Source organism: Chelonoidis abingdonii, chromosome 11 (genome assembly GCF_003597395.2).
Source record: "Chelonoidis abingdonii isolate Lonesome George chromosome 11, CheloAbing_2.0, whole genome shotgun sequence".
NCBI lineage: Eukaryota > Metazoa > Chordata > Testudines > Testudinidae > Chelonoidis > Chelonoidis abingdonii.
This window is the reverse complement of record NC_133779.1, coordinates 23,557,473-23,569,664: the sequence shown is the minus strand read 5'-3', so window position 1 is coordinate 23,569,664 and position 12,192 is coordinate 23,557,473. Positions and strand designations below refer to the sequence as shown.

The 12,192-nt window shown below is 55.9% G+C and overlaps 1 protein-coding gene and 1 non-coding gene across 2 annotated transcripts; one reads left to right on the top strand and one right to left on the bottom strand.

The window, feature by feature from the left end:
• Window positions 1-4,983: 4,983 nt before the first annotated feature.
• TRNAS-UGA (transfer RNA serine (anticodon UGA)) lies at window positions 4,984-5,065 on the bottom strand. The gene has a single exon. It is a non-coding gene; the product is annotated as a tRNA-Ser (tRNA).
• Window positions 5,066-7,874: 2,809 nt separating this feature from the next.
• TMEM107 (transmembrane protein 107) lies at window positions 7,875-12,186 on the top strand (the record flags this gene model as incomplete). Its single annotated transcript, XM_032805774.2, has 5 exons — window positions 7,875-7,913; window positions 9,937-10,004; window positions 10,298-10,398; window positions 10,931-11,027; window positions 11,669-12,186. Coding segments are annotated over 5 exons (375 nt in total), but the record flags the coding sequence as incomplete, so codon positions are not given.
• Between the last annotated feature and the right edge of the window lie 6 nt (window positions 12,187-12,192).

Sequence of the window (12,192 nt, the reverse complement as noted above, 5' to 3'; positions counted from 1 at the left end):
CGTGCTGCCAGTACCGGCGTATTGAAAGAGGAACCGATAGAACCGGATATTATGAATTAAAAAGGTGTATAGAAAGGACAAGGTGGCAGAGTCCTGCACTTGAGGGGAGAATCCCAATGCACTGGTACAGGCTGGGACTGACTGGCTAACGCGGCGTTCGCAGAACAGCGACTTGGCTCGGACAAGGTGGATGAGAAGCTGGATATGAGTCAGCAGTGAGCCCTTGTTGCCAAGAAGGCCACACCGCATATTGGGCTAACATTATAGGAGCATTGCCAGCGAGATATGCTGGGCAGTGATTATTCCCCTCTACGCTCCCTGGTGAGGCCACACCTTATAGTGTGGCGTGTCCGAGTTATAGGGCCCCACCACTACAGAGAGTAGAGGGACAAAAATTGGAGAGAGTCCCAGACTAGACAAGGGATAAATGATCATTGGAGCTGGGCAATGGCTATCGAAGACGAGCTGAGGGAACTGAGGGTTATCTTAGTCGCAGAAGAAGAGTGAGGAGGGATTTGAATAGCGCTTCAACTACCTGAAAGGGGGTTCCAAAGAGGATGGATCTAGATTGTTCTCAGTGGTACCGGATGACATAACAAGGAGTAATGGTCTCAAGTTGCAGTGGGGGAGGTTTAGGTTGGATATTAGGAAAAACTTTTTCACTAGGAGGGTGGTGAAGCACTGGAATGGGTTACCTAGGGAGGTGGTGGAATCTCCTTCCTTAGAGGTTTTTAAGGTCAGGCTTGACAAAGCCCTGGCTGGGATGATTTAGTTGGGGATTGGTCCTGCTTTGAGCAGGGGGTTGGACTAGATACCTCCTGAGGTCCCTTCCAACCCTGAGAGTCTCTGATTCTGTGGAGCACCCAGTATGTGACACCCTACCATCTTCAGCACATTTGCTTCCTGAAACCCTGAATTCACCTGGAAGTATGCAGACTGAGGTCTTGGGTTGGCCATCCTGGGAGCCCTGGGGTGACCCCAAGTACCTGCAGCTGTCTCTGTTTTCCAGCAATGCAGGTGGGTTAGGGTTAGGGGTCCGTTTGCTTTGTTTGGCTGTAAATGTCCAAAACAAAAATTGGTTTGTGGTTTGGCCTGGGATTATTTTATTATTTTTCAGAACTGCCAGGGATCAAACTTTCCCAGCATCCCACGGGCCTTGTTCTCTGCCAGTTTAGTCTCCCAAGGAGTTAAATATTTTTGCCTAGCTAAAATCTCTGGCTCAAATCAAGGATATCGAGGTGAAACTGACTAGCCAGGAAATCTGATCTAACAAACTCCAGAAAACAGGTTTCCTCCCAGGGCTGGATTTCCTAATAGGCAGACTAACCATGTGCTTAGGGCACCAGCAAAGCAGGGGGCACCAAAAAATTAGATTTTTTTTTTTTTAAAAATTCGATGCTTTTTTTTGAAATATCAAATATCAAAGAAGTTATCATGGGAAAAATCGGACCTTTGTTAGACTTCCTTACGCTCCACTACACACTCTTCCCCCATTTTTCTGTCCTCTTTTTATTACTTATCCCCACCTAAAGCAGGGGGGCGTCCTACTAATGTAGATTGAAATAATGCGAGGAAATCAGATCCTGTCTGTATTGCAGTAAATTTATGTTTTATTATGGATATATTCTTCTGAGTTATACGTACTTAATTCATTTTTTCTTATATATAAAAATACATGCATCCAACGAATTGGGTATTCACCCACAAAAGGTCATACTCCAATACGTCTGTTAGTCTATAAGGTGCCACAGGACTCTTTGTCGCTTTTTGTACAAATAGTGTATGTTGTGTAATTTTTATTTATTTTAAGTGCAGATAACTGAGCTAAGGGGCAGGATGTTAAAGAGTCCAGTTACTTTACACATTTTTCTCTGCCTCAACACACCGATGAACAGTTCTTAAAACGTATTTGGGCACTGATCGTGTGTTCAAATCTCTTTCTAATACTCGCTAGGAGGCAAGTGCAGTGGCAACAAGTGCAATTCCGGAGTCCTACTCAAAGATTGTGGATGCATTAGAAAGTATAGCTGAAGACCAATCGCAAAAGGGAGAATTGCAAACAAGATGCAAGAACTAGAGCTTGTATTCATGTTGACCATGTGGAATGAAATTTTACAACACTTTTACCACACAAGTCCAGCTCTCCAAGAAAAAGAATTGGATTTGAAAACCTGTGCAAACCTCTGTTAATCATTAGCAGACCACTTACGCACTTGAGGAATGATTTCAAAAGATTTGAAGACAAATCAAAAGATATCTTGCCTGATACTAACTACAAAGAAGCCCAGTCCCACAACCGAATCAGGAAAAAACAAGCAAATGATAGCAGTGCAACAGAAACAGCATTGAATCTTAGAGACAAATTTCACGTATCTACTTAATATGCTATAATTGATACACTTGAAGCTCATATGAAAAGGAGAGGTGAAGGGTAGAAAGAACTATCAAGTAGATTTTCTTTTCTAAATGATACGGATTTATCTGACAAACAATATTCACAAGGTTCCCAAAAGCTAGTTGACTCATACCCTGTTGACTTGAACATGAATCTCTGCGGAGAAGTATGGCAGTTCTGCTGTTATATGCGCGCAAAGTTTAATGAAACAGGAAAAACGAAATTCAGTCACACTGATCTTCATGACACTATATTGAAAGACAGAATACACTGTGTATTTCCAGAAGTAGAAATCGCACTGTGTATTTTTCTAACATTGGTGATTACTAACCGCTCCTCAGAACACTCTTTCTCTCAGCTGAAAGGGCTAAAAAACCCTCAGAGAATAACGTGTCAGGACAGACTTGATTCACTTTCCCTATTGTGTATGGAAGTAGACGTGCTTCGTTGAGTCAGCTTCGGTGAACTTATTCAGAATTTTGCAATCAGAAGATCTAGAAAGAAGCTACTTTAATTTCAACATACATGTAAGTTTTGTGTCATTTCGAAAAATAAAATTTTATTTTACGGTATAGTTTTTATTTTGAATTACATATGGGGGGGGGCACCATAATCTTTTCAGTGCTTAGGGCCTCTCAAGGTCTCAATCTGGCCCTGTTTCCTCCCCAAACTTTCCAGGAAAATAACACCCTGGCCTACAAACCCCTATATGAAATGGGGTGCGTGAATGCTTGGAAGCGTCGTGGGGACAGCCACCCCTAGCATGTTTGTGGGGCCGAGACTATACTTGTGCCTGTGGATTCAGAGGGAAGGTGGCCTGAGAAAGACAGCGCAGGACCTGGGGGTTGAGGGAGGGTGGGTGGGGAGCTGGAAGCCAGCTACCTATGCTCAATCCTGCTCCCTGGAAAAAAAGATCTTGCCAGAAGTAAAACCAACGCAGGATGTAAGAACATAAGAACGGCCAGAGTGGGTCAGACCAAAGGTCCATCTAGCCCAGTGTCCTGTCTTCTGACAGTGGCCAATGCCAGGTGCTTCAGCAGGAATGAACAGAACAGGGCAATTACTGAGTGATCCATCCCGTAGTCCATTCCCAGCTGCTGGCAAACCGAGGCTAGGGACACCCCACTCTGATTGCAAATGCACCTGCAGGTCCCTGCAGGGTGCAATGTCCCTGAAATAACTAAAGGCAAATCTCATAAGGCCGGCAGTCTAATGTTAACTAACAACTGTGGGTTGTATCGGTAGGACAAACGGTGCCATGGAAGGGAAAGGGTGACACCTTGAGGTGTCACCGAAAAGCCGCATCTTATTAAGATTAGTTAGTATTGTTCAATCACATTTTAAGAGCCCATCGGAGCATTTACTCTGACCTCCAGGCTGGTCCATTTCATGCAGCTACCCCTAGATTGACATTAGTTAGACCAAAGCATCTTATCTCTCAGGAGACGAAACTGGCAGAGAACAGGAGGGGCTGAGACAGATGGATGGGGAGGGTCCATCCTTCCTGACCCCCGGTGGGCAACTGGCTGCAGCCCTGAAGCATGAGAGTGGATTGGAGTCGAGGGCTGAATGCTGCATAGCAAACATGGCGATCATACCGAGGGCAATGCAGGCAATTCTGTTCTTCCCCATGAGGGGGACTTGGAGTGATTATCAACCACCGTTGCTGGACTTTAGTGAGGTCCATGGGTTCCTCCAGCCAGTCTGGCTAAGGGAAGGGCTTCTGCCGCAAGCCCTAATTCCTGACAGCGCACTGGTCAATTTCCCTAAGTGGACAAAGTTGGTGGCTTAAGTGGGTGGAGCTTATTTAGTGGGAAGGGCTTGGAAGAGGGTCATCGGGGATGCCCGTTTGAAGGCAGCTTTTGAGCTGATGCCCTGCCCTCCATCCCATGCGCTGGCCCAAAGACTGGGGTGAGCGAAAGGGGAATTGGCGCCTCTGATGCCACTGAAGTGACTCCTGATTTACACACGGGGGATCAGCCCCCCAGGCCCTGGCAGGGGGCAGGCGTCACAGGGATTAGAACCCTTCTGGCTCTCTGTGCCATGGGGCAGAGGGGGTCTCACTCTGGGTTCGACATCAGTGGCTGGGTCAGGGGTCAGTTCCAGCCCGCAGCTGCAGACCCAGCCTAGCATATCTGCAGTACCTCAGCCCTGGCCTGTCGGTGGGCACGTCCCTGCTGGTGTCCGGCTGGGGAGGCCACTCTCCGGGGATCAGGGCTCTGGCACTGGGCTCATATCCACAGATTGGCCCCGGAGTAGGATCCCACCAGAGCCGGGGCCACCCCAAGTGGTGGGTTTTTGGCTGGAGAGTCGATGACGGGTTTGTTGGGTAGAAGGAGCCCTGAGTCAGAGTGCGAGTCCTGAATGCTGACCACCCAGGGCCTGTCTCCAAGCATTGGGGGACCCCTAGCCAGCCCCTCTGAAAAATTTGGGGGTCAATCCCCTTGGCCACAGAACGTGCTTTTCCTGGACCCAGCAGTGCCACCCACCTGGACAACCCACAGGCCCCTGCCTGGCATTTCACCCCCGAAAATGCCCCAAGCCAGTGAGATCTCTGGGCGTCACCTCTCCGAGCAAAAGCAGCTCACCGCTGCGAGCAGGATTTGAACCTGCGCAGGGAAACCCTATTGGATTTCAAGTCCAACGCCTTAACCACTCGGCCATCGCAGCTGAGTAATACCAGTTCCTCTCCTTCCTGTTGCAGAGTGTCTTTTCTTTGTGGGTGCAATGGGCATGTTATGGCTCAGAGCTCTGACTTTCTAAGCAGATACATTTCAGGATGGGATAAGTAGGTAGGTAAATAGAGGGGTGTGTGAGCAGAGGGGTGCATAGACAGCTAGGGTGGGGGTAGATAGATTCTATTCCTTAACCTTTACTTTACAAAAGCAAAACTAGATGAGAAATACATTTTTTCCAGATTCCCCCCTCTGCCCATAGTTTCAAGACTCAACCATTCTTCAGACGCAGTCAGTGAGAAGCATTTGCTGATCATGTTACTTCGTACATTGATTGGAGAGTAGCCAGGTGTAAATCATTTTGCACCTTGCTCAGTGAAGCACAGCTGGGCGTAATTCCTTTTGGCCAGTGATGATGGAAGGATACCTGCATATAAACTATTGTGCTCCTTGCTGATTGGTGGATACCTGGGCATAAATCATTTTGCCTCTTGCTGATTGGAGGATACATGGATATAAATAAGCAGCAGAGAATCCTGTGGCACCTTATAGACTAACAGACGTTTTGGAGCATGAGCTTTTGTGGGTGAATACCCACTTCGTCAGATGCACCCACGAAAGCTCATGCTCCAAAACGTCTGTTAGTCTATAAGTCTATATGGTCCACAGGATTCTCTGCTGCTTTTACAGATCCAGACAACACGGCTACCCTACGCATATAAATAAATGTGTGCATGCTGGATTGGGCAGATATGTTGGGGTATAAATCACTTTACTGGTTGCTGATGGCTGATACCTGTGTATAAATCATTTTTCATCCCGGAGCTGCCTGGATCAAGAGCCTAGCAGAAACAGCTCCCTACTCCCCAGACGGCAATAAACTCCACCCTCCCGATGCAGATAAACCTGGAGCCTCATACATACTTTACCACTGAGCTACCTCACCCCCAACTATATCTTACCCCTAATGAGAATCTCTCTCTATTGCCTGGTTCTCACCCACCTTCCCAAATCTTATCCCCCACACATCACTGGGAGTTTTGGCCTAAGGTGAAGTCCAGGACTGGACACGGCCTGGAGTTAAGAGGTCGGCTGGACTAACTGTGAGAGGGACAGGATGCGGGTGAGGGGAGGCTTACCTTGATCATGGGGTGGGATTTGCCCTCTCAGACTGGAAGCCTTTAAACATGGACACATAAGCCCAGGAGAAGCTGGGACCTATATGGCTCTGGGGTGAGGGAGTCCCTGTATTGCCCCGGGTGAGGGGGGGTCCCTATTTGCATCCACATGGCCTGGGGGAGAATGAAATCCCCTAATTGCCCTTGGGGAGGGGAGTCCCTATGTATCCCTGTTGGGAGGGGGTCCTTAATTGCCCTGGGAGAGTTGGGTGTCCTTATTCTTGTCCCATATGGCCCTGGGGCGAGGGCTCAGCGAAGGGGAAGGGCGCCGTGCCGCTTCTCTTGCCCTCAGTCAGATGGCGGCCGTAGGGCTCGCGCACGCCGCCTGCAGAGCGCCGAATCTCGCGTAGAGCTGCGCCGAGCGCTCGGCGCGCGCGCGCTGTCTCTCTCTCTCTCTCGGCCGTCGCGCGAGTGCGGCGCAAAGGGCGGGCCGGAGCTGGCTGGGGCCTGTTGCGTTCGTTGCCAGGGCACACAACCGGGCTCGGGCTCTCGAGCCAGAGAAGAGAGACCCAGAGCAGCGCGAGCCCGTTCTGATGGGTGGGCGCTGCGCGGCGGTGGAGGTCATGTGTCATGAGTAGGGGAGGGGGAGCTGGGGGGGCAGGGATGGGGGATTCCAGAGGAGGGCGAGAATGGGAGTGGGGAGTCCTCTATTTGGGGGAGGCGGATGGGCGGGTTCCACGAGGCGGGAGGGGGAGTGTCTGTGGGGCAGATGTGGGTTCCACGAGGCGGGGAGGGGGGAGTCTCTATGGGGGGGCTGGGATGGGGGGTTCACGAGGGCGCAGGATGATGGGGAGGGGAGTCTATGCGGTGGGCAGGGAGGGTTCCGAGGGAGGGGCAGGAATGGGAGAGGGAGTTCTACGGGGGGCAGCGGATGGGCTGGAATTAGATGGGGGGGAGGGGAGTCTCTATGGGGGGCAGGGATGGGGGGTGCCACGAGCGGGGCAGGCAATGCGGAGGGAGTCTATGGGGGCAGGATGTGGTTCCAGCGAGGGGGAGGAAATGCGGAGGGGGTCTCCTATGGGGGGCAGGGAATTCGGGTTTACGAGGGGGCGGAGCAGAATGGGAGGGGAGTCTCTAGGCGGTGGCACGGGATGTGGGGTGGTTCCCCGAGGGGGACAGATGCATGGAGGGGACCTCTATTGCGGGGGCACTTGGGGATGGAGGGGGTTCCATGGGGGGGGCATGGGCTGGGGAGTCTCTGTGGGGGGCAGGGGATAGGGGAGGTTTCCACGAGGGGGGTGAGGCTGGAGAGAGGGGAAATCTAGTGGGGGTGGAATGGAGGGGGGGATGAGGAGAAGAAGGGAGTCTCTGTGAGGGGGGGAATGGGAGGGTTACCACATGACGGGGGTGCGGGATGCGGGAGGGCGTCTCCACAGGAGAGGTGGGTGTGCGGGGGGGGGATGGGACAATGGGGCCTTGGGGGATTCCATGTCGGCTGCGGTGGACGAAACTGGGAGATGGTGGGCTTCACAGGGAGGGGGCAGTGGGGCCTGGTGCGCTTTGCGTCACCCCAGCCTGACACATTTGCTCTCCCCTGCCAGGCCCTGCCAGAGACCCTGCCAGTGGGGGCCCCTGCGATGGTGGCTGTAGCGGTTCTGGTGCCGCCGCTCCTGACGCCTATCCGCGCCATCTCGGTTCATCGTCATCACCATCTTCTGGTCCCGGGTAAGGACCCCGACGACGCCCCCTTGTGTGACACCACGATCTTACCACCGCAGACGGCATGCCCGCCATCCACCCCGACAACACCCCCGCTGTGTGACACCTATGATTCTGACACCCAGACGGCATGCCGCCCATCCAACCTCGACGACACCCCCGCTGTGTGACACCCACGATCTTACGCCCAGACGGCATGCCCGCCCATCCACCCCGACGACACCCCCGCTGTGTGACACCCACGATCTTACACCCAGACGGCATGCCCGCCCATCCACCTCGACGACACACCTCCATGTGATGCCCATGATCTACACCTAGATAGCATGCCCGCCCATCCACCCCAACAACGCACACCCATGTGACGCCCACAACGTATACCCATACAGCACATCTGCTGACCCGTGCAGCATGCCCATCCAATCACCACAGTGATGCACATCTGTATGGCACCCACAAGGTATGCCCCGTACAGCACACCTGCCCGCACACCCTGACGATGCCTACCCATACAGCCCTCCTGCCTGCCCACCCTGACAACACACACCCGTATGATGCTTGTGATGTACACCCATACAGCATGTCTGCCCACCCACCCCAAGGATGTACACCCATATGACGTACACCTGTCCAACATGTCTGCCCCGACAACTCATACCTTTATGATACCCGCACCTGTGATGTACACCCATACAACATATTGACCCTGTTGATGCCTCTGACACACACCCACCCCAACAACGCACGCCCAAATGACAACCATGCCTACAACACACACCACCATAACACACCCATGCCTACAATACATTCCCAGACCATATGCCCTTCCCGACGATGGCCACCTGCCCCCACGACGCACACCCGTACAACATCCATCCATATGACACACCACCCATACAATGTGCACAGCTGCCCCGGCAACACTCGCCTGCCACTACCCCATGCACAGCCCCGTGACGCACATAGAGATCTCTCAACACACTCACCACCTAACATGGTGTACACAATCATCCAGCACCTGCCCCCCAGCAGCAGGGCTTTCATCTCACCCACACATTGCGCCCCTCCCATCCCCCAGCATGTGCACCCACTGCGCGCGCGCACACACGCACACACACACACACCAGTCACTTTCCAGAGGTGAGAGGAGGGGTGTGGGGAGCACTGGCTGCAGGAATCCGGGAAAGGTTATGCCTACAGGGAGGTGGGTAGCAACAATGTGCACCAGGACTCCTGGGTTCTATCCTATTTCTGGGAGAGGCGTGGGGGTTGGCAGTGAGAGCAGCGGGGCTGGGAGCCAAGACTCCTGGGTTCTCCCCCCGGCTCTGGGAGGGGATCGGGGGCTGGTGGGTTAGAGCAGGGGGGGCTGGGAGCCAGGACTCCTGGGTTCTCCCCCTGGCTCTGGGAGGGGAGTGGGGGCTGGTGGGTTAGAGCAGGGGGGGCTGGGAGCCAGGACTCCTGGGTTCTCCCCCTGGCTCTGGGAGGGGAGTGGGGGCTGGTGGTGAGAGCAGCAGGGGCTGGGAGCCAGAACTCCTGGGTTCTCCCCCTGGCTCTGGGAAGGGAGTGGGGGCTGGTGGGTTAGAGCAGGGGGGGCTGGGAGCCAGGACTCCTGGGTTCTCCCCCTGGCTCTGGGAGGGGAGTTGGGGCTGGTGGTGAGAGCAGCAGGGGCTGGGAGCCAGAACTCCTGGGTTCTCCCCCTGGCTCTGGGAAGGGAGTGGGGGCTGGTGGTGAGAGCAGGGAGGCGGGACTGGGAGCCAGGACTCCTGGGTTCTCCCCCTGGCTCTGGGAGGGGAGTCGGGGCTGGTGGTGAGAGCAGCAGGGGCTGGGAGCCAGAACTCCTGGGTTCTCCCCCTGGCTCTGGGAAGGGAGTGGGGGCTGGTGGTGAGAGCAGGGAGGCTGGGAGCCAGAATAGCATCCTTTCCCCTGCCTCTGCTCTGCCCCCGACTCTGCCCCAGCCCACCCTCCACTGAGTGGCATGCCCAGGGCATTGCAGCCTGCAGGGCTGATCTCGCTGCCCCCTGTCTTCCAGGACAACAATGTCCTCGCCTCGCTGCCCCTGCAGTACAGCCAGCAGCAGTACCAGCGCCAGGACATGGAGTGAGTCAGCCAGGGCGTGGGGAGACCGGCGGGGGGCACCTGAGATGACAGGTGGGAGGAGGATGGGCCCAGCAGGGCATGGGTGGGGGATACTGGGACTGCAGAGGGGCAGAAGTGGGCTCAGAGAGCGGGGAGGCGTGAGACTGCAGGGGGCTGGGCCTGTGGGGAGACCGGGGCAGGCAGAAGTGGCCTGGGAGTGAGGGATGGCGGACGGGCCTGGTGGTTTTGTGCCCGCCCCAGCCTGGGCCCGTGTAACCCTGTGTCTCCCGTCTGGGCGTCGGCGCTGACCCCAGGCTGGTGGTGGCCCTGTCGGTGACGTTGGGCTTGTTCGCCGTGGAGCTGGCCGGCTTCCTGTCCGGGGTGTCCATGTTCAACAACACGCAGAGTCTGCTCTGTATCCTTCTGCCCTGCTGGAGGGGGACGTACTCTGCACCCCCCGACTGGTGTTACAGCATCCCCAGCACCTGCCTGCTCTCCCCCCCCACACAACATGACTGTCGTCCCCAGGGGGCGCCACCTCTGGTCTGCACCTACTGCCGGGGGCGAGCGGGGGGGGGGAATAGGGCATGGGACCTGTTCCCTCTAGGGGGCGCCAGCTCCCATCTTGTCCCAGTGCAGGGACTGGCTGGCTCAGGAGGGTGGGAAATGGGGCAGGGGCCTGTCCCCTCTAGGGGGCATTGGCTCCCACCCAGCCCAGGTGCAGGGACTGGCTGGCTCAGGGGGGTGGGGAATGGGAAGGAGGGGGTTTCACTCAGCTAACCCCAAAAGATCACCCTGGTTAGCACTGTTGGCATCCACTGTGGAGGAGACCAGGGCCTGGATGGGTCTGGGAGAGAGCGGACTGGGGCAGCCCCCTGCCCCCCCAGCTGCATCTGCCTCCCCACATCGGTCCCCGTTGTTGGTCCCTGACTCTGCTCCCACCCCAGCCATCGGGGCCCACGCTGCCGCCACCGTGGCCCTCCTCTTCTTCCTCTTCGACCAGTGGGACAGCAGCCTCTACTGGTGGATCTTTGCCTTCTGCAGGTCAGTGGCGCCCCCTGCAGGAGCCGCAACCCCTTCTCTCTGCACTAGGGCGACCAGACAGCAAGTGTGAAAAATCGGGATGGGGGTGGGGGGTAATAGGAGCCTATATAAGAAAAAGACCCAAAAATCGGGACTGTCCCTATAAAATCGGGACATCTGGTCACCCTACTCTGCACAGCACTCCAGGAACCAGCGCCCCCTAGCGGGGACAGGCCCCTGCCCCATTCCCCGCCGCCCTGAGCCAGCCAGTCCCTGCCCTGGGGCTGGATGGGAGCCGGCGCCCCCTAGAGGGGACAGGGCCCTGCCCCATTCCCCGCTCCCCTGAGCCAGCCAGTCCCTGCCCTGGGGCCGGGTGGGGGCCGGCGCCCCCTAGAGGGTAAAGGGCCTGTGTCCCGGTGCCCGTTCTCTCCATGATGGGTTATTTTCCTGACGGCTCCTCCCCAGCACTGGCCGCTCACTGCAGCGCCTCCATCTGTCTCTCCTTCTTTGTCTTGGAGCGCTGGGAGAGCGCCACCTACTGGTACATCCTGGCCTTCTGCAGGTAGATGCCCCCGAGGGGGAGAGGTGGGGTGGGCCCCTCAGGAATGTCCTGCCCATGGCAGAGCCGCTGGCACTAACCACAACTGCCCTTGTGCCCCCAGCGCCCTGCCCGCTGCCTTCGAGATCCTGCTCTTTGTGTCCGTCTTCGGGTTCAAGAGGAAGCCCCTGTGAGCTGGAGCCGGGGCCCCTGGGAGGTCTGTACCGCTGGCCCCATGGGCTCTGAGCCGGGGGGTGGATACACCGGACAGGGAGCTCGCCAGCACCCGCCGCTGCTCCTCAGCCCTACAGACCCAGCGCTGGACGGGGGCAGCTGGTGATGGGGTGGCTGCGTGGGGCAGTCAGGCCCTGGTGCTCTGCCTCTAGGGGGCAGGGCAGAGTTAGCCCCATAGGGGCCTGCAGTGGCCTTCCATCGGGACACCCCAGTGGCAGCAGACGGCGCTGCACCCTGTGTCAGTCCCATAGCAACCTGCAGCGCTCCCCAGGAGACCCCCAGGGGCAACAGGTGGTACTGCACCCTGGGTCAGTCCCATAGCAACCTGCAGCGCTCCCCAGGAGACCCCCAGGGGCAACAGGCGGCGCTGCACCCTGGGTCAGTCCCATAGCAACCTGCAGCGCTCCCCAGGAG